At 43.1% G+C, this 24732-nt stretch overlaps 1 protein-coding gene across 2 annotated transcripts; it reads right to left on the bottom strand.

Moving 5' to 3' along the window:
• Positions 1-533: 533 nt before the first annotated feature.
• LIG1 (DNA ligase 1) lies at positions 534-22431 on the bottom strand. 2 transcript variants are annotated; one of them, XM_063137572.1, is made up of 27 exons: positions 22325-22431; positions 18926-19064; positions 18328-18414; positions 17129-17291; positions 16674-16785; positions 15621-15725; positions 14539-14694; positions 13889-14009; positions 13162-13260; positions 11938-11994; positions 11666-11838; positions 11279-11445; positions 10658-10734; positions 10281-10372; positions 9647-9746; positions 8957-9042; positions 8144-8259; positions 7965-8060; positions 7644-7754; positions 7226-7297; positions 6941-7085; positions 6502-6584; positions 5968-6120; positions 5204-5257; positions 4679-4822; positions 1424-1516; positions 534-869 (listed from the first exon to the last, which is right to left on the bottom strand). In XM_063137572.1, the coding sequence occupies exons 2-27, from the start codon at positions 18940-18942 to the stop codon at positions 792-794; spliced, it is 2757 nt and encodes a 918-aa protein (XP_062993642.1). In that variant the 5' UTR covers positions 18943-19064; positions 22325-22431; the 3' UTR covers positions 534-791. The 2 variants fall into 2 exon arrangements, with proteins under 2 accessions (XP_062993642.1, XP_062993643.1); XM_063137573.1 differs by having other exon boundaries at positions 18926-19061; positions 22325-22390.
• Positions 22432-24732: the final 2301 nt, after the last annotated feature.

The following is a 24732-nucleotide window of genomic DNA, read 5'->3' as shown; positions in this document are numbered from 1 at the left end:
AAACTTCAAGGAGAAGCCAAGGGGATAATGGGTGTAGACAAGAACAGAGCAAGCATGTAGGAATAAAGTTTGGGAAATGTTGGGAATTAATAGCCTGTATGACACTTTGGAGGGTAGGGCCTAGTAGATGAACTGTGCAAGACAGATTCAGAGTTGTGGGGCCACAGGACTCTGTGTGGGTCAGGTGAAGGGGTAAAATGGACTCTGCTTGGAGAAAATTAGGACTGCTGAGGTAGGAAAGGCCGAGAAGTAGCCAGTTCCGGCAGTAGTCTCAGGATTCCTGGAGTAGGCTGTGTCAAGGTAGTATCCCCTTCTCTTTGTCTCTCCCTCTTCCCTGCAAAAAACAGGTAACAGACAACTGTCTCTAAGCTGTGAGATGGCTTTTTTTTTGTATGTACACTTCATAGCACTTCTTTCTTATACTACCTTTTCTCAACTATGCACCAATAAATACTTGTTTTAAACATTGCTATGAGTCAAAGTGTGAGTAGAAATCCAAGCAAAGCACATCAAAACCATGCAAAAGGACAAAATACCAAGGTTTATTAATAGACCATCACCAAACTTTTCACTTTGCCTGCCCAATCACAGGCAGGTTTTGACATCAGGGCATTATCAGCTAGTACCAAGCATGAAATGCAGGATCCAGCTTCAACACACGCCCTCCACCCAAGCCTCACAAACTGGGTGGGACAGATTCATAAGACCAAAGGTGTATTGAAGGCTTTAGCCTCGCTCCAAGGGAGAAGTTAGCAAAGACCCTTTGCCCAGTTGGATGTACAGGATTATTATTAGTAGAAATCATCATCTCCTTTTTCCACTGACTGCTGATTCTGGATCTGTTGCTGCTTCCGGTACAGTTCAGCCACCTACAGACAGAAATATGTATTATGGGGAGTAGTATTTTCCCATTGCTCCACCACCCACTTTTTGTTTAGTGATTACCATTATCCTACAGTTTCATTGGTCAACGGCCTCATCTACACCAAGCAGGATATTGCACTATGAAAGTGGTATATAGTAAGTGTTAATAGGCCTCAACAGTTGTCAGTGCACTTCAATACTGCTATAAAGAAGTAGTGTGGCTCCTGCCTTTTATACGCCGCTTTCATAGTGCAATATTGTGCTTGGTGTATTTGAGGCCATAATCTGTAGATCTCTCAGGAGAGTTGGTTCTTAAATCTCTAAGTAGTATTTTTTTAAACAACAACAACAGCAATATTTTGCATTTCTCACTTTGGCTAAGATGACCTGAAGGGGATTCCCCCCTTTTCCCCTGCTCCTTCTTCGCCAGGCTGCAGGGATTAATACTAAAACAGTAAAAGGAGGTGACTCAGCTCTCTGTACAGTCTGCAAACAGAAAACACTTGCCAGATCCCTTTCCCCTATAATTCCATCCATATGCATCCTGCTGCATCTGTACCTGGGTGCTGGCAGTGGCCTCCTCTGGTTTCTTATCTTCTCGGACGCGCAGGAATCTGGGGAAGCGTAGAGAAATGCCCTTTTCTTCATCCACCTGCAATGGAAGGGCAGGTTTGCCATAAAGCTGAAGTAGGTCTTGCAGGGCCCCACTTGCTATTGTGTAAGGCAGTTTCTTTCCCCATGACCCCCTTCTATGCATGGAATAGACACAAGAAGTGGCTTCCTGGATCAGAACAAGGGTCCATCTAGTCCAGCACTCTGTTCACACAGTAGCCAACCAGAGATCAGCCAGGGATGAACAAGCAGGTCATGGTGCAACAGCATCCTCCTGCCCATGTTCCCCAGCAACTGGTGAACACAGGCTTATTGCCTCGAATACTGGAGGTAGCACACAGCCATCAGGGCTAGTAGCCATTGATAGCCTTTGCCTCCAGGACTTTATCCAACCCCCTTTTAAAGCCATCCAGATTGGTGGCCATCACATCTTGTGGTAGTGAGTTCCATAATTTAACTATGCACTGTGTGAAGAAGTACTTCCTTCTATTTGTCCTGGATCTCTCACCAATCAGCTTAATGGGATTCCCCTGGGTTCTAGTATTTTGAGAGAGGGAGAAAATGTCTCCCTATCCACATCCTCCATACCATGCACCTTGTAAACAGATGTTATCTTGGCAGTAGAGCCAATTACAGAATGTGGTGATTTTGTTACCAGGAGAAGAGAACCATATGTTGCCTCAAAGGTCCCTAACTGCCTCCCCAGCAACACCTTTTGCAATCTTATTTTGGTTTTGAAAGAGGACTTTGAGTACACCAATTGCTATGAGCACTGACCATTTTCTTTTCCACTCATAAGGCCACAGCCTCTTGGGCAAAGTTCAGACACATACACTTGCATGCAAATGGGAAAACACTGAAGGACCAAGTATGAAACATACCAGTAATCCAGAACTGAAAAAAATGGCTCAGGATTTCCAATTACACAGGTTTGTCTAAAAGTTATTCTTATAATTCAGGGGAAGACAATGTGATGCTCACAGGCACCAATACATCCCCAGACACTTCTTGGCACCCACCAACAGCCCTACACCTTTACCGCTTTTAAAAAAATAAAAGTAACACATTTTCTTACTGGCATCTAGGATCGCTTCAAAACAAAGTGAGGGCTTTCAGCTGTTGCCATCTTCATTTCCCATGAAGGTACCTGAGCCACGTATGAGGCTCAGAGACATTCTTAAGAAATGAAGATGGTGGGTAGCTGCAGGGTGATGTTTTCCTTTGCAGTAGATCCAGCTTCTGAAAAAAGGGGAAAGAAAAAGGGACCTTTGCTGTTGCTGTCTGGTAAGCTGGAAGAGGGGGCTAGAGAGAGCAGTGTGTATGTGGGGGGTGGGAAGGAAGAGGGGAAGCATTTGTAGGGAGGGTCTAGAAGGGCAGCAGTAAGCTAGCAGGGGAGTCAGTGAAGCCAGCAGGAAGGGGAATAGAGCCAACGATCAGGAGCCAACAAGGGGCTTAGGGAGCCAGCTGGAAGAAACCTCGGGGGTTGGGGAGGGGAGAAAAGTTTTACAGGTAATCCAGAAAGGGGAGATTTTGGATCCTGAAAGAGAGTCTGGTTTTTCATGCGCTTGCAGTGAGCAGAATGGAAGCACATTGAGTGTGCATGCATGCATGATGATACATGGAGTGCTTGCTTGTGTGAGAATGAATGTGTGTGCATACATGTGTATGTACACATGTCTATGGGTGGTGAGCCAGGATGAGGGAGTGGAGGGGAATGAGTTGACTGGCAGAGAAAGCAATGGTAAGGAAAAAGTTTGCTTTCTATGGGCTCAGAGGAGTGGTTTAGTATGTCAGAGCCCACCTCTGCCTCAGACTTTCAGGCAGATTACTTGTCCTTTGTGACTAGCTATGCCTTCCATGGCAGCCATTACTTGGTGCTGCCCAGGACCGTTTCTCAAATGTATGCCCTTATGATGAACTAATTTGCTCCTGTGCCAGCAGAAGCACAGATTAGAAATAAGCAGTCAGTGAGCTGAATTACAGTTGGATCTGTCTAAAGTTTTAAGAAATGGCATAAATGGGTGGTACCCAAAATTTCAGAGGTCCAATCCATCATGGTTTGAAATATGGCCTGCAGTATCATAATGCTCACTGTCTGTAACTCTCTGCCACTACGAATTAGACAGGTATTAACCCCTTTGCGTTTCCAGCATCTACTGAAAACATATCTTTCCCAACAGGCATTCTCATGAAGAGAATCTTATTCTCTCTATGAAGACTTTTTTGTATACTGGCTTTAATTTAAGTGGTTTGCTTTATATTAAGCTGTTAGCCCTAATAATTGCATGTGTTACAAAACTGTTAAATAATTAATAATATCACAGATACCCACAAGATAATAAACAACTTGTTATTTTAAATCACCATTTTGGCAGCCCATACTATATTTGTATTAATTGAATTTGGCATACATATGAGGCAACCTTAGAAATAACTATCATATCTTGTTCAACAATAATTCTACATTCTTAACAGTACGTCACATAGGAAATTGAGTTAAGATACATACTTAAAAGCTAATGACAGAAGGGAGATTCACCAAGCCTGCTCCAGAACTGTAGATTCTGGATGGGATTTTAGCATAGTTCCTTTCCAGCATCTTTGATAATGCAGTCTGAAACCAATCTGGCAAGTTAGCACCACTACAGCTGCAATGCTATACTCACTTACTTGGGAGCAAGTCTATGATTCTATGTATAGAATTGCATAGTAAATCTATTAAATAATATTCCATGCGATAGCAGCTACCTTTAAATTTTCAAACCACATGGAAAATCCAGACTGCTTGTCTTCAGCCAGGTCCAACTGTAATCCAGCTCCTCTGTTGCCTACTTCTAATATGCACTTCTGCTGACGTAGAAGCACATTAGTTCTTTGTAAGGGGATATACGCACATTGTAACTAACAATGCACTTGAACCCTAAATATAAAACTGGAGCATAACATACAAACTGCTAATGTATCTAAATTGTAGCCATTGTTAACAATACTGCAAATTCTATAAAAACATGTAAAGGAAGTATTAATATAAAACTTGTTATATATTAATAACAATATATGTTATTTCAAAGGTCAAAGAGGTAACCCTACTGTGCACCAATGCTTGTGGTTCCTGACATGTTTATCAAGGGTGTCTGTGAACATTTTCATGCACAATTTTACTCATACATACATCTCTTCCACTGGCCCATCATTCACTCACCAAACCAGTTGCTGCTCTGTGGACAGGAGAAATGGATAAGTCAGCACACTTCACCTCCCATACATGCTGAGCCTCCAGCCAGTGATCAGGCTCAGCTGTCCCACCCCAGCGGTAGTATGGCCGTGGTTGTGGAATCATATGGTCCTGCAAAAGAGTCAAAGATGAGTAGAAGTATTTGCATGGCAGGGAATAGTCCAGTGGTGTCAGCACAATGAGTGCTCCTCCCACAACATGATATACTACTCCTCTGGTGATGGATGATCAGGGTGGGGGCCTGTTACCATCTCCTGGGCATGGGAGCCAGAATCTATTTCTCCTGCAGAATCAAGAATAATGGGCTAGGGCAAAAGACCAGATCCAAAGAGGTTGGGCTCCCCTCACTTTGCCACTCCTTAACTCCATGGACATAGAAATTTCCTGAGAAGGGATATTGTGGAAGGGAGAGTGTGCATCCCTTTGATTTCCTTCCCCAGGCACAGAGAACATCAAGGGGGATGCTTCGTGAAAGTAGAGAGGAGATCCTACCTTGAGAGAGGTATGGAGTTTTTCCAGGTCCTCATCTGTAAATCCAGTGCCGATCTAAGAGCAGAGCAGGGGCACGAGTGTTAGAAATCAAATGGCTGCTTACCATGGGAAGTGTGGCTAGCAAACACCTGTTGCGGCAGTGGCTGCCATTTTGAATATGGAGGAATGGTGGAAGCACCACGTAGCTTCTCGTTATGTATGAACCCAGTGAGGGTGGGTTATTGTGGTGGTTGATAAGCCACCCAGAACCCATGGGCTGTTTTAGGTTTGCAGGTGGCTTGTCAAACAACCCAACATTCACCCCCAGTGGCTCCTTGTTACATGTGAACCAGGCCTTAGACCGGACATGGTGTGGGAAATGCAAGACTCATCCATTTTAGTCTTCAGACCTGACCCTTTACATATTTCATTTGTCGAACAGTCCATCTACCCTGCTCTCCTTTTCCCCTCTAAAACTTGCAGCCAGGACAAAATGACAGCATTTGTAGCAGGCGCTACATTTATAGGCTTGGAACAGACTGATATTACACATGTACCAAAAGCTTCCCTAAGTAGTAGTAGTAATAATAATAATAATAATAATAATAATAATAATAATAATAATAATAATAATAATAATTTGTTCCCCACCTCTCCCTCTGGATCTAGGTGGGGTACAACACAAAAACATAAAATACATACAACTAATTCAAACATTTAAAACCAATAAGACAAAGGCCAAGGGCCCCAACGGAGGGAGGGGTGTCAGCCTGGAGATGGCTTACCTTGCAGATACTCTGGAACTCCTCACTTTCCTCATCATAGCAGGCCAAGAGGAAACCACCATATGTGCCCGCACGTTTGCCCTTGCCCAGGTAGGCACCAATCACCACCAGGTCCAAGGTGTCCCCAACGCCCTCCAGATAGTCTTTTTTAAGCTGTTATGAGAAATACAATTACTAAATGGAGTCATTCATCCCCAGGCACATGGGTTGAACCTGAACTTAGGCAGGAGAGATTGTCTGGAACTTTCTAGTAATGAAATCTTTGATCTTGGATATGAGGGAATAATACAAATGTTTTTATTAGTTTATTTTTTACTTGATACCATTATTTTACCCACTATGGGCATTTTAATCAAACGGATAAGCAAGGAAATTAATAAAATAAGTATGTGCCCCTCCTCCCTCCAAGAGGATCATGGGCTATTTGGGAAAGCAAGGGGATCCTAGCTCCAATCCTGTCCCAGGACAGCTAAGTTCAAGCAACACTTTCTTCTGTCAGAGACATTGGAAGCTGAACAGGCATTCTGTTCTCACCTTCAGCCAGTTGTGGGATCTCTTTGCAATTTCATATGTGGCATCCACTTCCAGTGTTTTCACCATTAGTCCCTCACATGAGTCTGAAGGAGAAAAACCACATTAGCCTATACCCCATAGCACATTATTTATCCTACTCCCCATAGCACATTATTTATCCTACTCCCCATAGCACATTATTTATCCTGCTTTTTTTTTTCAAGGAGCTTTGGTGGCAGACATGGTCTCCCCACTTTTATCCTCACAACCACCCTGTGAGGCTGAAAGAGCGATTGGCCTAAGGTCACCTAATGAGCTCAATGGCTTTGTAGGGATTTGAACATATCTCTCATGTCCTAATACAACCCACTATCTATGTCTATACCACACTGGCTTTCATTTTGGGGCTCAGCAGAAGGACAGGAGAAAAGCAAATGAGTTGCCATTATCTCCACAATACCTTTGATGGAGCGTTCCAGGAATTCTGCTATCTCATCAGTGTTACTAGTGTCCATGGAGGTGGCAAAGAGGAACTGGCCTTCAACCTCAGTGAAGGAATCATGCAACAAGGCCCGACGCTGAGACAGGGGTTTCCGGACTAGAGACTGGAAGGTCACACAATTACACATTTAAAAGGCAGACAGAAAACTAACAACAGCTTATAATGCAGGTCAGATAGGACTTGAAATGACCAATGATTAACACCACCAAGCATTCAATTGTAGGGAAGGACTGGTACACTTACCTGCCCATTGAGGTAGAGCATGTCGAACGCGTACACACAAACCTGCACTCTGATGTCTGCAGCATCTACATCCTAAGGAATAATGGTGGAATCAGGGGAAGGTAGCTATTTTCACAGCAGAATGCAAAATTTTGCTTTGTTTCTTTGAACTATTTCTGCTTATAGGCTTTGGTCTTCCTTGAATGCCTTTTGCATATCCCAAGAGCTGCTAGAAAAATAATATCCCTTTCACATGTCTCACAGTTTATTAATAATACTCTTGTTATTCTCAAAGACACCACATAATATTCCCCTCCCTCGCTTATTGCCTAAGAGTAATCCTTCCCATTGTGCACCCCAAACAAACGGTTAAGAGGCAAACAAAGGCAATATCAACTAATCGTTTCGTAAGTATAACAAACCAGAAATAACAACTTACCTTGCGCTTGCGGGTGGTCAGTACCTGGAATGGCTGGATCTGTTTGGAATCTGGGTCCCAGGCCACAGCCTCTGCATCCAAGATGCAAGATTGCACAATGCTCTTTTTCATCTGCAGAAGGGTATGGGTTCAGCTTAATTGAGTTTTTCCTTACAGCCAACTCCCAACCTCAACGCTAGTCTCCACCAGAGGCCAATCCTCAGGAGCCCCATTAACTATGGAGATGCCTCCATGCTAGCAAACCACACCACCACCACCACCACTTCTGGACCCTCCTTGTCATGCACTCCCTTCACTCTGCACTTCCAAATGCTGTTGCACCTTGGGGATACGGCTGACGATGTCAGGGTACTTGGTTGTGTTGTTTTCTTGGTTCCGGCTGTATATGTGCACTTCCCCATTCTCCAGGATGTGGATCTGTGAAGAGAGAAAAAATAATCTTCTACAAGTGGAAAGGAGGATAAGGGCTCCCTGTTTAGAGCGCACTCTACACATCTTACCTGTGCTCGCTCCCCGTCATACTTGTATTCACAGGTGAAAGCTGCCTCTTCAAAGCGTTTTAATACCTCTCCAATTCCCTTGGTTGGGTGAGCCAGCATAGGCTTCAGGGGGATTCCTGTGGGGGGAAAGTATGCAGGCTGGAACTTCCAACAACAGCCAGTCTCTGAGCCATTAGAAGGTGAAGTGACGGAACTCCCAGTATTGAAAAATCCAGGATTTTAGGTCACATATGATGGTCACGCAAAAGAAAGTGGCAAGGGAAGCTTAACATTTCCTTGTCTAATATTACACTTCCATTCCAATCTGATCTTTCTTAGTGCAAAAGCTGCATCATGCTAATCTATACATATATACAGAATTGCTCATTATGTGTAAACATGTTATCTGCATGCTTTATCCTGAAACATACTGTATATTTGCATGTTTGCACAATTTTGAGTTCTTTGGCAAGAAGTGACATGATAAGGGGAAGAAAAGGATAGATAAGGGAAGCTAATATGTACAATGAAAGGAAAGTGATTACAAGACTCATATTCATGCAAGGCATGGAAGATCCAACTCTTACTGGAGCCTTTTATAAGTGGTGTCTGTGTTTTAAAATGCATACCCATGAGCGCTAGAAACTGGTTGGTTTGTTCTTTAAATGAAAGCAAAAGGTTTTTAGAAATCCATATTCTGCACTGGATTATGCACAGTATTGCATTTAAACAACTGCATGGGATAAATAATTTTGGAGAGAGGCACTAGCTCAGTTTAAGCAAGACAGCTGTATTGAATGTCCTCCTGCACACTGGGAAATGCGTGCAAGATACCTGGTGTAATCTTGCAGTGTTGAGGCAGGCTCTCCACACCATGCTTCAGAAGGACAGGCACGATGGTGTCGTAATTTGGCAGCTCACTGAAAACAAAACAAAGCAGAATGACTAAGATCTATCCCTCATAAGACTAAAGGCCTTGATCTATGGGTGGCTAGAAGGCATCAAATCACAACCTAGCTATTACAGAAAGTTGCTACTACTCAGTCCTACACTGCTGATTCAGAGGAACTTCAAGCCAGCAGTACTCCTGCAGTATTCTCTAAGGATACATCTGGCTTCTCTGGCACTTCTCTGCCCTTGCAGGAAGTTCTACCAGGATCCAGGTTGTGGGAAGACACGATTAACACAGGAAAACATCCTAACCAGCACTTCAGCCTGCTTACCACGTAGGAAAAGGACACAAATGAGAAGGTATTTGGACATAAGACAGCATGGACCGATTTGAACAGAGAAGAATTTAAGGGTGATGTGTATGTACAAGAGAGAGAGAATGAGAGCACGTCCAAGCTTCCCTTCTTATCATCCATAAAATGTTTTATTTATCTGGGAAGGCCCACATTGGTATGGTTGAAGACAAAAAGGTCAGGCATCCATTGCTTTCTGGGACATTAGGTACTGCAGCCCATGAATACAGGGGACAGATGGACAAAAGTTCTGAATGTCATTAAGTAGAAGGTTACTCACCAGAAGGCCTGTTTAACAATCAAGGCTCTCTCATCCAGCCAAGCTTTGCGTGCCTCTGCAGACTTGCCCTTTCCAGCATCCAGAACTTCTAGGGGGAATTCTATATAGAGGAAAAATGCATGCATACTTGGTAGCTCATGCATAAAGTGTTAGGGTCCCTGTGGCTGGGATATGCATACTTTGTATGTTAACGATTTCACTGTGAAAGTACAGAATCTATTACTGGGCTCAGCCCTCATATAAACGAAAAAAGCAAATTACAAGCCCTCAAGTTTGCCAAATACCAAGGAAGTTTGGAAATGTGGACAGTATCAGGAAAGAGATCAGTAACCATAAGGAGGCAGAGTAGGATTTAAATGCTCAGAACAGCTCTAACTCTCTATTTCATAGTTGCCATTCTCTGACCTAATGGCTAGCAAAGTTTTATTTCCTTGTCCTCCTATTCCTTCTTCCGGGACTCTCAAGTCTTTAAATTCCACATTGTTCAGAAATCTGAACCTCGGCATGCAACGTTCAAACTCTTTGCACTGGCCTGCCAGCACAGCCATCCCCAGCTATATCATAGCACAGTCAACCTCCTAAGCTTTCCTGAAATCAGCCCTAGTGCTATTCCTCAGCTGCATAGTGAACTCACTTTGACCCGGAGGAGTGAGTGATGCTGCCTGGGCCAGAGCCGACAGGACAGATTGCTCTGCTAATCCAATCCGCAGTTTTCCTTCCAGTGATCTGCAGTACACAAAATACCTCATTGTAATATTACAAGACTGGAGTGGAGGGTTCCAAGAGAACACTGTGTGTACCTGGGTCTGTGTTTGTTAGAAGCAGGTGTACTAGCAGCGGGAAATGAAAGACAAAATGCTGTGTGCCAGCAAGAAAAAAACAACAATGGGAGAATTAACTCTTATAATATAGTTCTAGGAAGTGGGCAGGTGAAGAATCTATGTGGACTGATAGAGAGATATACTGTGGAGATGCAAAGGTGGTAATATGGATAGCAGGTGTATCACTCACCGAGCAATGTAGCGGGCCTCTGAATGGCGACAAGCAACAAACAAGGACTTGATAATGTCGATCTTCTTGTTCATAGACTGAAGGGAACAGAAATGGGAGTGAGTGCTGAGACACATCTTGAGGGATTGAGAAGGGTAGTCTAGCACGTGCTTCAGAAACTCTAGTGCTATATAATGGCAGCAACACCACAAAAAGACTGTTCCCACACATATGTGACATTATAGGGGGCTTCACCAGTTTGAGATGAACTCCTGTCCTAAATATTACCATAATCTCATTCCCCTTAAGGGCATCACAAAAGTATGCAGCCTCTTCTTTGCAGGGCCTGTGCTGTGACAATAGCCAAACCTATAAGGACTTGGAAAAATATATATCTGCTTTATTTGAGGATTTCTGAAGTAACACCCTGGCCCAGTGTTATATTAGTGTTAGACTCCACCATATTGGAAAAGGACACCACAGACACATTGTGCCGAGTACAGGATAGGATGAACATTATCAAAGTCAGAGGAGAAACCCACTAGGCTTACCTGACCTCAGCCTTGCCCTATCCCTGACAGCCCAACGCCACTGTCTTGACTCTGTTCCCTGACCATCCACGCCCACTCACCCATTACTTACAGAGCTTCCCATCATGCGCCCAATTGCCTGCAGTTTGCCAAAGACAGCAGCAACACCAAGCTTGGGTGGGGCAAACATGGTGCCTTGTGTGGTGCGGCTACTCTCAGCAACTAAACCCAGGTCTCCCTTCTCTGCAGCTTCTGCCTTGATCTGGTCCAGCTGGCGACCTAGTGGGGAAGGAAAGAGATTACACAGTCATGAACCATAAACTAAGGCCAATCACTAGTGAATTCTTGACATTCTCATCTTTCAGTTAAGGACCAAGACATTATTATTGTTGTTGTTGTTATTTTTTTATTATATATGTATGCGTTGGCTGGCTATCATATTGGCAGTGACTGTCTGGCAACATCTTAATTAACAGCAGCTGTAATTGGCCAAACTCACCTGTGGCCTGAGCCAAAGCTTTCATGAGGATGGTTTTGCCGATGCCCAGCTCAAGGCCTTCGTATGCTGGGCCTAACCGATTGAGACAGAGGTAGACACAGGGCAATAGGTCTTCCGGAGAAAGCGCTATCACAGACCGAAACAGATTGCTCAGGGTCTCTATAATTTTCAGCCTGGAAACAAAGAGCAGTTGAGTATTAAATGGTTTGGGGGTCTGAACAAACTGCTAGCGCTTCCCCATCTGTTCTGTCAATTCTAGTAAGTCATCTTACCGTGCTGACTCCTCCTCGATCCACTCAAATGTACGTGCTACAGCTAGGTATGGTACCCTGAAGGCAAAACAATGGTTCAGAGCCATGAAGACAAACCATACAGGTCAGCAAAAGTCAAACATAGCCCACTGCCTCCTCCTTGCACCTTCTACACTGCCTGATTCTGGGAGAAGAATGCAATCATAGAACCAGAGTGTTGGAAAGTGTCCAAAAGGCCAACCCCACACTCAAAAGTCAGGAACAAAGCCCACTCACTCTCTACATATCAACTCACACAACCCAAACCATGGAGTGCCACAAGAAGAGACCAGGAGGTCAGTGACTGAAACAAGTGAACCAAGATACACTGTAGGAAAAAGCCATTGCCCTCCATAAAAAACAACCTCTCCCTTCCTAAATAGAGAATCACTAACCAATGGCAAGAGCAAGACAGCAAGTGCTAGGAGAGTAAAGAAACTTGGGATGGCAATTGATTGTGGTGAGGAGGAAGGATGGAATAAAAAGGAGACAGGTTAATATAAACACACACACAAACACACACACGGAGCCCCCTCAGCAGCAGCCTTTCCATGCACAACTCTCCCTCAACATTTTCCCCCTTAATCTCTTTCTTAGAGTACTACTAGAACCCTCCTCACTGCTTCCATCATTCATCTCTTATGTGGTCGTGGTGGGGAGAGAAAGGTGGGAAAAGAAAAGCTCGCAAGGCTCTCACCAAAGCAGCAGGAAGGGGACACCAAGTCAGGCTGGAAAAAGACTCAGTTTGCCCCCCCCCCCTTGTGCCGGCAATAGTCGGCTCTCCTCTTCTTCCACCACTAGCACTTTCCCGTGTGATCAACAGTTCTCGCCTGTGCTTCCCACTCTGCTGCCGCTATTCCAGCTCACAAGTACTATGAGAAGCCACATCCTTCACCAGTAAGGAATTCTCTCCCCACCCGCTTTCTCCATGCCCAACATGGTGGCAACAGTTTTGCTGTGACTTACTTTTGGGTTGTGACCCACTGATTGAAGACCACAGATCTAGATTATCAGTCCAGTAGTTTTCAACACTATGATTCTATGGTCAAACTCAGAATAAGGCTGGCATGAGAATAGGTGGCCAGTGCATCCATCTCCAATGGCCTTTGGACAGTAAGGGGTTATGACAATAAGGGGGAGTATGGAAGCAAGGGGTTGAGCATGAAAACCTTCTGCAACAGAAAACCCTACTTCAGCACCACTCACCTCTGGCCAGGGCCCCAGCAAGCATCATGGATAGGATGATAATTGTTTTTTGCAGGGTTGTAATCTGCAGGCTCAAGCTTAAGAGTTTTCTTGATTGAACTATAAAAACAGAGAAGAGGCATGTAGCTAGTTTGAGAGTGGCTATCAAGCGTGTCTTCAGACAACCTGGCAAATAAGTCCACAAAACTTTTTTTTTAACTCTACCACCTGCCCATGTGTATACATATAAGTCATTTGTGGCACATTAGTCACAGTCAAGGAGTGGTGATGGAAAGAAACCACTTTTACCTTGTTTACAAGAACTTCCCTACCTCCTCACCTGGAGAGCTAGTTTTTGCTCAGCCAAGTCCCAAGGACAGACTGATAAGACCCAAGATGGTTTGAAAATGATAACCCTTGTTTAGACAAAGTAACATTGGCAACAGTAGTAAGCTTGCTAGTCTTACTATATCCAAATTAGTCAAAATGAAAAATATAACCAGGACCATTCTGGGGCTCACTTGTGAATGAAGATCTAAGGGAGAAAATTCAATGGATGGCTGGGGAATACTGGGAGTTGTAGGACTTTTTTCTGGCTAAACATGCATAGGATTGCACCTTAAGTTGTTTACATGTAGAGGGACTAGCACTTGAAGTTCCTTGCATACTATTTGTGCTCAAGGCCTGGATGTACTGCAAGACAAAGATGGGATAGATTCTGTTCCTCTGAATGGCACCAATCACTTACTCGTCAGGCATGCTACTCAATTCATGCTGACTGTCTTCTTTATGGCTCGTTGGTACAGGCATGTTTTCCTTCATCACTGGGGCCTGCTTTTTCTCTGTCTTCACAGAAACTTTCCTGGGGGCTATAAGAGAGAAGAGACAAATGTGGCACTTTCCCTATTTGGATAGAATTACAATTATTTTGGAGAGCAATTTAATTTATGGTAATTATCATTCAGGAGTCTCAAAATCTGAAAGTGTTTTGTGGTGAGGCAAATGCTTAAACCCCACTTGAGATACCATAGAGGGAGATTCAGGATCATCCCCTAGCCCTACCAAACTCACCCACACAGTACTCTGGATTGTCACCACCTGTTCTCCTTGTTTGTAGGGTATTGGCTTAGAAGGTATCCTCTCTTCCACGCAGCAAAACCTTTCCCCCAATCCTGGATGCACATTTCCAGAACTCCTTCCGTAAGCATTTTGAATAACAGAGTTTTTAAATAAATGCCTATATTTTGAGGAATCCAAATCCTACATCACATAGCAAATTCCTGGTGGAACCGGAAAACATTTCCAGCTGTGGACATGTCCCTGCACAACAGTCTCAGTGGGAATCTGTTAGTTACACAAGTTTGCATACAAATGGTGGTACATCTCCCACATGCTCACCAAAAAAACTAGAGATGGGCTTGCTGGATGACTTAGGGGGTTCTGGCATCTTCTCTTCCTTTGCATCTCTTTCTGTTTCATGCTCTACCAATTTTGCATCCTCATCTTTCTCTTCTTCCATCTCCATGGGCCTCTCATCTGGCTCCCCTTTTGAGCCTATACAAAAAGCAGAAGCCAAGTATCCAAAAGAAGTTGATTCAGCCTAGATCTTTTATACAAAAACATCTCAACTCAAACTGGAATTACAGCAGGCTTACTTTTGATACGTACAGGGAGAACCTGAGGTGGCTACAGATTCTTGCAGTTAAGAAAGGATGTAGGGAACAGTGCTTGATCCCAAAAGGCCAAGAGATCTGAAGGCAGTCCCAAGTTTGTTAAAGCTTTGGAAAAAAGGACCATATATCTGCACCATATATCTTTTGTAAATACTGCTTCGTACATTACATTTTTAGCAGAAACACCTTTGATTTACAAATCAAAGCTGTGTACCTATAATAATTGCAAGGTGTAAAGTAGCACAAGGACTGTAATGTATGAAAGAGACATAAACCTGAAGCTCTAACTGTACAATTCTACACATATCTATATACAAGTAAACCCCTGTTAATTCAATGGGGTTGACTCTCAAGTAAGTGCGCATAGGATTGCAGTATAACCCCTCAAAGACTGCATCTCATGCTGGCTCTTGCACTGCCTTGCTAGACAGGTACCATACTTTCACTCACTCAAAAAAGAAGACCATTTCCACCCACTGCCTTCTGACTCTCTCATGTTCCCTCCTCACATCTCAATGACATAGTTTGTAATGTGCGAACAGGTTAAGTGGGTTAATTAATCCAGGATTAACTGGGTCCCATGTCATGTGTGTCGCTGCCACTTTCAATATGCAACCTCTGACCTGCCTGATCATAAGCAGCTGCCTGACATATGAACGCAGACACTTTGGGTTGTTCGTGGGTAAAACAACCCAAAGTTAACCTACAGTTAATTAACCCATGATTTGCTACCATTACATGTGACCTGGGCCAATGTGTGCTTTAGGTCTTCTCCAGCCCTACAACCAGGCAGGAGAAAGCACTCACCATCTCCATCATCTCTCTTCTGCCTTTTGGCACTAGCATCCTCCAGGGAGCTATCATGGCTGTTGACTTCTTCCTCTGCTTTTCGTTTAGGGAGTTGCTTACGGGCTGAAAGTACAGGTAAGACTTATTGGCAGCTAAGATGGCACTACACTTTTCTTAATAGTTACAAGACTTTGATTTGAATCTATATATAATAAGAGTTCAAAGAGATATGATCTGATATCTCTTTGAACTCTTATTATATGTAGATTCCTGTCTATGCAAGAGTCATGTCCATGCAACTGTTTGACCCTAAGGCCACACATTAATATGCTAGACCAAGAATGTGTGGCTTCCAAAAGGGTTAAGACTACTGAATAGGATGTAGGAAAGAGCAAGTGCAACATTATAGAGGAGAATATCACTCATAAAGCCATAGTTCCAGATTCTCTTGGCTTGGGCTCATAGCCTATAGAGAAATGTAAAGAATTTTTAAATAAAGAGTTAAAGTTACTTTACTGTAATCTGGAAGTTTCCAGACTATAAGTTGTCTATACACAGACAAATCTCTCCTATAGCTCCACTTAATAAAACAATATCATTATTAGTGACAAACAATTACATTCATTTAAACCAAATGTGTGCAAGAATATTTTCAACACACTGTGCTTATTAGAATAAACTATTCTAATGCAGGTTGTGAGCCCAACTATCACTGCTGTTTCAACTTTTCAAACCCACCTGACATGAATGAGGAAATTTAAATACATGGCAGGCCTTTCAAATGCAAAACAGGGTAGATCTTTCAATGGTGTTCATGTCTAAGGCCATAGCCTAAACCAGACTTACTCTCTAAGTTCAAAGTGACATAGTCTTTGGTAAGTGAGTTTAGGATTGCAGCTTACTCCCTTAAAAAGTAATTTTGAAACTAAAATAAAGACGCTGTCTAACAGAGGGGTCAAAGTTGTATAGTAGGAGCCAGGCAAATGTCCCATTAACCTCTCATGTTGAAGAAAAGACACAACACTTTAACATTTCTAGTTGTCCTCTATGACCAAAAGGATGGATACTTACCAGTTTTGCGCCGTGGAATGCTGGAGGGTGAGGGTGAATTAGAACTAGCAGGGCTAGTTCTAGGGGAGATGCTCTCTGCAGGGATCTTTTGCTCAGGAACACAGTCAGTTGCCTAAAAACACAGAACTACAAAGTGAACAGGTGCAGTAGACATAAGGAACAACCCCAAATCAAGGCTGAACAGCACAAGGAAACTGTGGGTGGGTCAATTTATTGTGGAAAAGGCAGACACACTACAAAAGATGCCTGGAGTAGTTTCTAGCGTAAAAATGTGTATGTTTTATGTACAGTTCTGAACTAGGGCATTCTAACTAGAATAAGTAGCTGGGAACTGAAATTACATCCAAAAGATCAGATGTACAAGAAGAAAACTTGAACTACAGAGTTGGAAGACAAGAGTGGATGCCTGTATGTATGGTCAATCAAAGATTAGGACATAACAAGAAGGGGCCTACCTGCTTGCTATCACCTGACTGTGTATCCTTTCCTTCTGGTTTATCAGAATCTTCTTCATCTTCACTGTTAAGTACCTTCGTGGATTTTTTGGCTGCAGGTTTCACTGGAGAATCTGCACAGAGTGCTCTACCATTTACCAGCTGTTCAGAATCTACTAGTTTCCTGAAAAGAGACGAAGCACTTAGCACCAAAGTCACTAGACCTCTACCTTTCTTTTCATTTTATTTATTGCATTATAGCTCACCTTTCTTCCAAAGAGCTCAGGGCAGCAAACATGACTCTCACCCAACCATTCTATAGTGACAAAATCCCTGTAAGGTCAGTTAGACTGAAAGATGTGACTGGCCCAAGATCATCCAGTCAACTTCATGGACTAGTTTATTTATTTATATAAATTATTTATTTAATTTATCAGTTTCCATCAAGGGGTCATGACCTCTTCTTTACAGGCCTCCAGGAAAGCTTGAAAGACCATTGCTTTTTTAATTAGTAACCTTTAGTGTCCATTGAACGTTTAATAACTATATAGTTATTGAATGTACATGTTTTGCATGGTTTTTGTCCTGTATGTCAGCTTGAGTGAGTTTTACTCTTAAAGGCGACCAAAACGAATTTAATTTTTTTTAAAAGACGTATATCCCCACACACAACCATCTAACATGCACATGCAATCTAATTATAAGCCAGTTAAAGGACACATTTTCTTATTTAGATAGACCATGGTGCTGCTGGATCGCTGAACAGTATTTCCCCCCCAAGTACATTTAATTAATGTTTTAGCTTCAACAAGAAGTTTGTTTACTTCTCAGTTCTACTTGCTAGTCTATGACTCAATTTGATCTAGAATGTCTTTGTAACACTGGAGATATTTCTCTAACTCCGTACTGATGCTATAAATTGACTGGAAAAAATAGGTGGGGGGAGGATTCTGTACTAGCACAAACACACAACCTCCCCACTGAGACTTTCACAGAGAAAGCTCCTTAAGCACAGGGCCACCTCAATTAATGTTGTGACTCTAATCATAGCTCCCTGATGCTTTTAGTCTCAGATGTTAAAGGGAAACAGAGAGCAACTGTGACTAAAATAGTCATGTGAGCATATCTATGTGAAATCTGGTATTCTATGAAAGTCTCAAGACTGCATTAGGAAAAGGGTGTTTTGTCATTATACCAGTACATGCCCCAAAGTAACTCACTTTTTGGGGGTGGGTTCCTCTTCCAGGTGATTCTTTTCTGCTGTTTGTTTTCCAGGATTTGTTCGTGCCAGGGGCTGGAAGAATGATCTGCCCAGATATAAATAATTACGGTTACATACTTAAGTATATGTGCTCTCCTCCTGCAGAGTTCCTTACAATTTTTGCAAGAACAAGGCTAAGGATACCAAAGCTTCTGGTTACATCCCAATTGAAAAAGCCAATGAACAAACAGTTATGAAATAGATGTTTTAGACAGGGGTGGGCAAACAGCACTCTAGAGCTGCATGTTGTCATCGGCCCAATCTCAGAAGTTATTTGCAAATGATCAGACATCTTGCAAGAGTGATCTTTTCTTCTCCAGCAGCCCACTGAGTGAATATTAAAGTATTTTAAATACTTTGAGAAAATATTGCAAAAATAACAGTAAAAGCCTTCATTTAAACCGTTTGTTCTTAAGAACTATAACACCTATCAGCCCAGGAAAAAAATATTTCACAAGCAAACGGGCATCAGAAGAAAAATACTCTTCCAAGATTTAGGTTTCACACAGACACACACCACATTTGAAGTCCTTCCAAAATCTCAGGCTGGTGCTTACCTTATGGTGCTCTGCATTGCGTATATTTGGATGAGGGTGGTACTGAACCTGCTGTTAGGGTAACAGCTCAGCTGGCCGGTTCCACACAGTTCCTCATGGAACAGGGTATGTGTAGATCCTATTTTCTTATAAGCCACTGCTGATGGAAAATGAAGAGAAGAAGCAGGTGAGCAACTGCATTTGAGACATGCAACAGGGAAGACTGAGATACTTCCAAAAGCGCCACAAGACTTTGTTTGGATTGATTTTAAAGCCCACAAATATGGGGTAATTTCAATCAATTTTGGGGTAATTTCAGGATACAATACTTTATATTTTATTATGATTTTGCTTTAAGTTCCAAGCTCTTGGGATTTGACAGTTAGAGTGGAAATAAAGGCATGAAAGTGGCAACACACTAAAGAGAGAGGCAGGAGACCCAGATATGACACAGGCATTTAGACATATATGCTTTCACCGAGAAGGAAACAAAAAGTTTAAACATGAATAGTGTCAAGACACAACTGTTTTGTTCGCAAGAACAGTCTCACCTTAATTATAAAATTTGCTTAGACAATGTATCAATACACAGGAAATTGTTTTTTAAACACACACACACACACACACACACACACACACACACACACACTACAATTGTCACTTAAATACCAACCCTTCCCAACTTGCACAATATCTTATAGGTGTATACAGCATTAATGACGAATCGCTACTAGCACACTGTTCCATTTCCACAGCTGCTAACATGGATTAGGACTTCATCACAGTGTTGTACATAAAGCACCCCAACTGTATTTCCCCCCTTTTGGTACAACCTTCCTGCAAATCCCACATAGTACTATGTGTCACAGAACAGGAGAGAAGGGGGCTGCTGCAGACCTTTGTGGATGAAACTGTTAAGGGTTTGTGCTGCAGCACTGGGAAGTGAAGCATGCAAACTTGAGAAGGCCACTTTTTCTCTTTATAGAAAACATCTGTGAAGCAAAAGGGGCAGCGGACAAACTAGGTTAGTTAGTGCCACAGTTTTTTCAGGACTGCTTGAATTGGATAGCAATGTGTTCAAGTTCTTAGGGTTAAACTATATGCAAAATGACATGCATAAGGGAGAGAACTGTTGCTCATCACTACTGATAGAAAGGAGGGCACGGCTCCTGTGCCTTTAGTTTTTAATAGTTGAGACAAAGAGGGAACTTCAGCAGGAGCACCTTTTCTCACAACTGCAAGGCAAGCTTCATCTGTCCAAATTCCCTTTAATTCCTAACTGTTAAAGGTGCAGGCAGGATCTCCACCTTTCTCAATAGATTCTGTGACACTATCTAGTTTCCAGCATTCTGTCATTATGACCAAGAAATGAGATCCAGGATATAGCTATGCATTTGTAAGGGCAGATTTGATTCTTACTGTCTGGACTTGCTTGGACTACCAAGGACAGGGTTAAACCCTCATCACAATAATATCCTGACTACACTCCTTTACTTTCTTTCATACAAGCAAATGTTACCACTCATTCCTGTTGTGGTAAGAAGAATAAAGTACTACATTTGGAAACACTACTGCAGTGAGGGCAAAATCTGCACTTCGCAGAAGGACAGGAATGTTGCAGGGCATCCCTGTGGGCAGAGCACGAAAGATAACCTAAATCCAAACATGTCCTTGCAATGTATACGTCTTCCCTCCACATCCCATCCACTGGTTATAATGGGCATTTTGGAAGCTTGATTTTCAAATGACTTTCTCCCTGTTTCTATCCCACATTAAATTGCATGCAAAATAGAACACGCACGAGATTAAAAAGGTGTTCTTTTGCATCATGTATGAAAATACTCCAAAATAAATAAATTTGCATTCATGGCATTCGTTTTATCCTTCCTATTTATAGTTAGTACACTTTTATAACTTCTCAACTTAAAAAACTAAAACAACATTCTAGCCAATGTGAATTTGAATGACAGCTTTTTGTGAACAGGGGCCACTAGTCATTTTGGTTTACTTTACCAGTGTTGGGAAATACAAAAAATTAAAGAAACCCCCACAAAACAAAGCACACAAATAACGAGCTTAATCAAATACCTCCCTGAACACCTGTGCAATGTGCAAGGTCCTCTTTCAAAACCCTTCTCAAAAACCACATATCCCATAAAATGGTGGGCACAGTTGTATTAACACTTTTACGTCCCACCTTTCGAATAAAAGTGTATCAGGACTGCTTACACACCACTCTGTGAAAAACAACATCGTAAAATACAAACCAGAGTGAAGCAATCCCTTAGTCCTCATCCCCTACCTATTAGTGAATCCAACAAGGATTCTTGTGGCACCTTAAAGACATGTATTCTGGCAGAAGCTTTCAATGACTGTAGTCCACTTCATCAGATTTCATGTGTTGGTTTTGCCACAACAAATTAGCATGGGTGCACTCTGGAAACGATTAGTGAACTGAGTAAGTACTCTTCCCCTGTTTAGCCTCCGCCTCTATCCTCCTCCCTTCCCTCTGTGGCCTTTCCTCAGTCAAATGTTACATTGGCCTCATCTATACTGAGCAGGATCTTGCACTATGAAAGCAGTATGAAAGCGGCATATAAAAGGCAGGAGCCACACCAAACAGGATATACCATATATGTGTGTATGTGTCTAGAATCATAGATTAGCAGAGTTGGAAGGGGCCTACAAGGCCATCGAGTCCAACCCCCTGCTCAATGCAGGAATTTTATTTTTATTTAAAGTGATGCAAAAATAAGGAATGAATACAAACAATCCCCTAACAATTAACATCAAACCAACAGTTATGTGACTATGTATAATATACAAAAAACGGGAAAAGTAAAAGTTGATTGTTAACTTCTAGGGGAAGATATGGCATGTTCAATGGGCCCAAACTGTGATCCGTGCACTTTAATACCGCTACAAAGCAGTAGTGTGGCTCCTGCCTTTTATATACCGCTTTCATACCGCAATATCCTGCTTGGTGTAGTTGAGGTTATAACTCAGGCACACTGACAGTGGTGAACAAATAGATCATACGCTAATATACTATATGCCATTGAAAGGCAGCCATTGTCTGAGAGAAACCTACATGCCTGCCTTTCCTCACGACCACCTTTTTGGGGGGCGGGGAAGAGAAAAACCCAAGGTGAGATTACCCGAGGGCCTCTTGTTAGGGTGGAAAGAAGAAAGCTGAGGGCAGGGTCACCTTCAAGAACAGGTGAGTAAGGGGGGAGGGGTGGCTACGTTCCCGCCATTTCCCCCTGCAGGAGGGAAGGGGCTATTTTTGTTTGTTTCGCTCTCCGCAGTAGATGGGATTATTCCCGCCAAAATTGTCCCCTATTCCCTTCCCCCTCCGTCGCGAAAGTCCCCTCAGCAGCCCTTACGCGGGAGGGAGGGGGCGCGCGGGAGGAGGATTACCTGCGCGAGCCTCAACGTCTCTCCGTCCCCTGGCAACCTGGTTTTTGTTTAGCTTTTTGGTGTTTTTTTTTTCGCGCGAAAATCCAACCCAAGTTCTGACTGACAGGCTGAGCGACGCAGCCTTGATGTCATAAACATGGCGACTTAGGAATTTTGCACGCTGGGAAACAGAGTTCTTCGAAGGAATGCGACGCTCCCTTCTCTCTCGCCTCATTTCACGACGCCGGCGGGCATGGTGGGAAATGTAGTCCGAGTGAGAGGATCAAGACATTGACTCAGTGGAGGCTGGTGGCTTCGGTGTTAGCGGGGCTGTGAATCCGCTCTGGGTTTCAGTCAGAACTCTAAAGGCGCAATCTAAGGTGCTGAACCCATTTTGGAGCTAGGGTTCAGCACCTTGGATAGTTCCTTTAGAGTCATGACTGGAACCCAGAGCAGATGCACGGCCCCACTGACATCGGAGCCGCCAGCCTTCACTGCATTTACTGCTACACTGGGAAATCTTTATTATTGCAGCTTGGGAAAGAGATGGAAAGATGGGTGGGTAGAAGGGCATGGTTCTGAAAGAAGAAGACTTGACAGAAAGGAAAGAATAGAAAGAAAAGCAACTGAAAAAGAAGTGGGAAGGCAGAATTGCCTGTGGATATGTGTGTGTGTGTGTGTGTGTGTGTGTGTGTGTGTGAATATAACAGATATCACAAGGAAGAGTCAAAGTGAGGGAGATTAGCAGCAGGGCATCACAGTGTAGGCTAATGACATTGTACCTATGTCGACCGGTACAAAATGTTGCATTCTGTTCTTTGATAAGCCCCCTCCAAAGGAGAAATTGAGAGTCAAGAGTATACCCTGACCCTTCCAAAATGCCCAGTCAGGGGGCTTAGGTGGTAAAGTGATGTAGCCTTCATGTCTGTGTTACTGAGCCTGATTCCTAAACACAAAGCAGACGTGTTTAAGGAAAAAGTACCATGTGACCATGGTAGATAGGGAGTCAATGCCTAGGCACAGAGGGCAGGACAGCCTTGAGCAGCCGCCAAGAGGCTTTTCTGTGCTCTTTATTCGAAAGGCAAGAAGGGAAAGGGGAGAGATTTTGAATGCTTGTGCACTTTTCCACGTCAGACCGAAGGTTTTAATGGGGTACTTTCCGGTTTTCTTGTCACCTACCATCTTGGCTTTCGTAGAATCAAAGAACAGTAGAGTTGGAAGGGGCCTATAAGGCCACTGAGTCCAACCCGCTGCTCAATGCAGGAATCCACCTTAAAGCATACCTGACAGCTGAATCTTTCAGGCTGGCTAGGAAGTCAAAGCTTTACTTGTCTTGTGTAGGTGAGCAACTTGTGGCCCTCCAGGGTCTGGCCTGCAACTCATATACCCCCCTTACCATGGGCTACGCTGGCTACAGGTGATGGGAGTTGTAGGCCAAAACATCTGGAGAGCCACAAATTGCCCACCCGGGGGCTAGAAAGAAACAGATGTTTGGCTTGGCTGGGGCGGGCATTTGAAGTACTCTGGTGAAGTATTCTGAATTAATTTCCAGTATGCTGTAGGTGTTTGGGCTAGGGAGTCCTCTGCACTTCTTTAAATGGCCATGGGTGTTTCAATGGCATTCCATTGCTGTGATTTTCTTTTGTCAGTAACACCTGACTGATTACTCTTTGCTTCTGCCATGTCTTCATTTAAGGAGAGATCTAGCTCAAACATGGGTCAACCCTTGATGGCCAGGGTAGCAAAGGACAGACAAAAAGTAAGTCCTCCTTCACATAATGCTAAATTCTTGCAATCTGTTGTTTCCAGGTGTGATGGCCACTGGTTTTGATGGCATTAGAATGGAAGCAGATAAATATCATGGAGGAGAGGAGATGTGGCAGATATTAGCCATGATACAGAAATGGAACTTCCATATTCACAGGCAGTGTACTGGAATACTAGATGGCGGGGGGTTCACATGGTAGGCATTCTTCAATCATTAATGAGATTTCAAATAACCATCCCTATTGGCAAATTGCAATTCTATAACTATATAATATATGTATGTAAGCAGCAGTTCTTGACAATAGAATATAGGTGGGGTGATTGGACGAGTCCATATACAGTGTACTGGGCTGTCAAAGTTCAGCCGTGTCCAGACCTAGAATCTTCTCAAAAGAAGGGAAGTAAAAGCCCTAGCAGATATCTGCACCACCAGCAATCAAGAGGAGCCGTCACTTCTCTGTGCTCCAGGAAAGGTGGTCTCCACACACTGGATGCCTGGATATATATTTCTCTATGCCTTCAATAACAGCATCAGCTAAGGATAGTGTGTCTCCTCTGAATGAATGCTTGGAGGCAGTAATGGGCTGGATGAGGAAAAACAAACTGAAGCTAAATCCAGACAAAACAGAGGTGCTTGCTGTCAAGGGCTCTGACCTAGGTTT

This window comes from Elgaria multicarinata, chromosome 11 (genome assembly GCF_023053635.1).
Source record: "Elgaria multicarinata webbii isolate HBS135686 ecotype San Diego chromosome 11, rElgMul1.1.pri, whole genome shotgun sequence".
Classification (NCBI taxonomy): Eukaryota; Metazoa; Chordata; class Lepidosauria; order Squamata; family Anguidae; genus Elgaria; species Elgaria multicarinata.
Note: the sequence above shows the minus strand (reverse complement) of the source record. Positions and strands in the feature narration are given on the sequence as shown.

What these genes read in the sequence shown, in the direction of transcription:
- LIG1 (XM_063137572.1), bottom strand. An exon ending in ATCGAGGAGGAGTCAGCACG is followed by an intron (nt 11,839 to 11,937) that starts GTAAGATGACTT and finishes CTTTGTTTCCAG; the next exon opens with GCTGAAAATTATAGAGACCC. An exon ending in GATCCCACAACTGGCTGAAG is followed by an intron (nt 6,121 to 6,501) that starts GTGAGAACAGAA and finishes TTCTCATAACAG; the next exon opens with CTTAAAAAAGACTATCTGGA.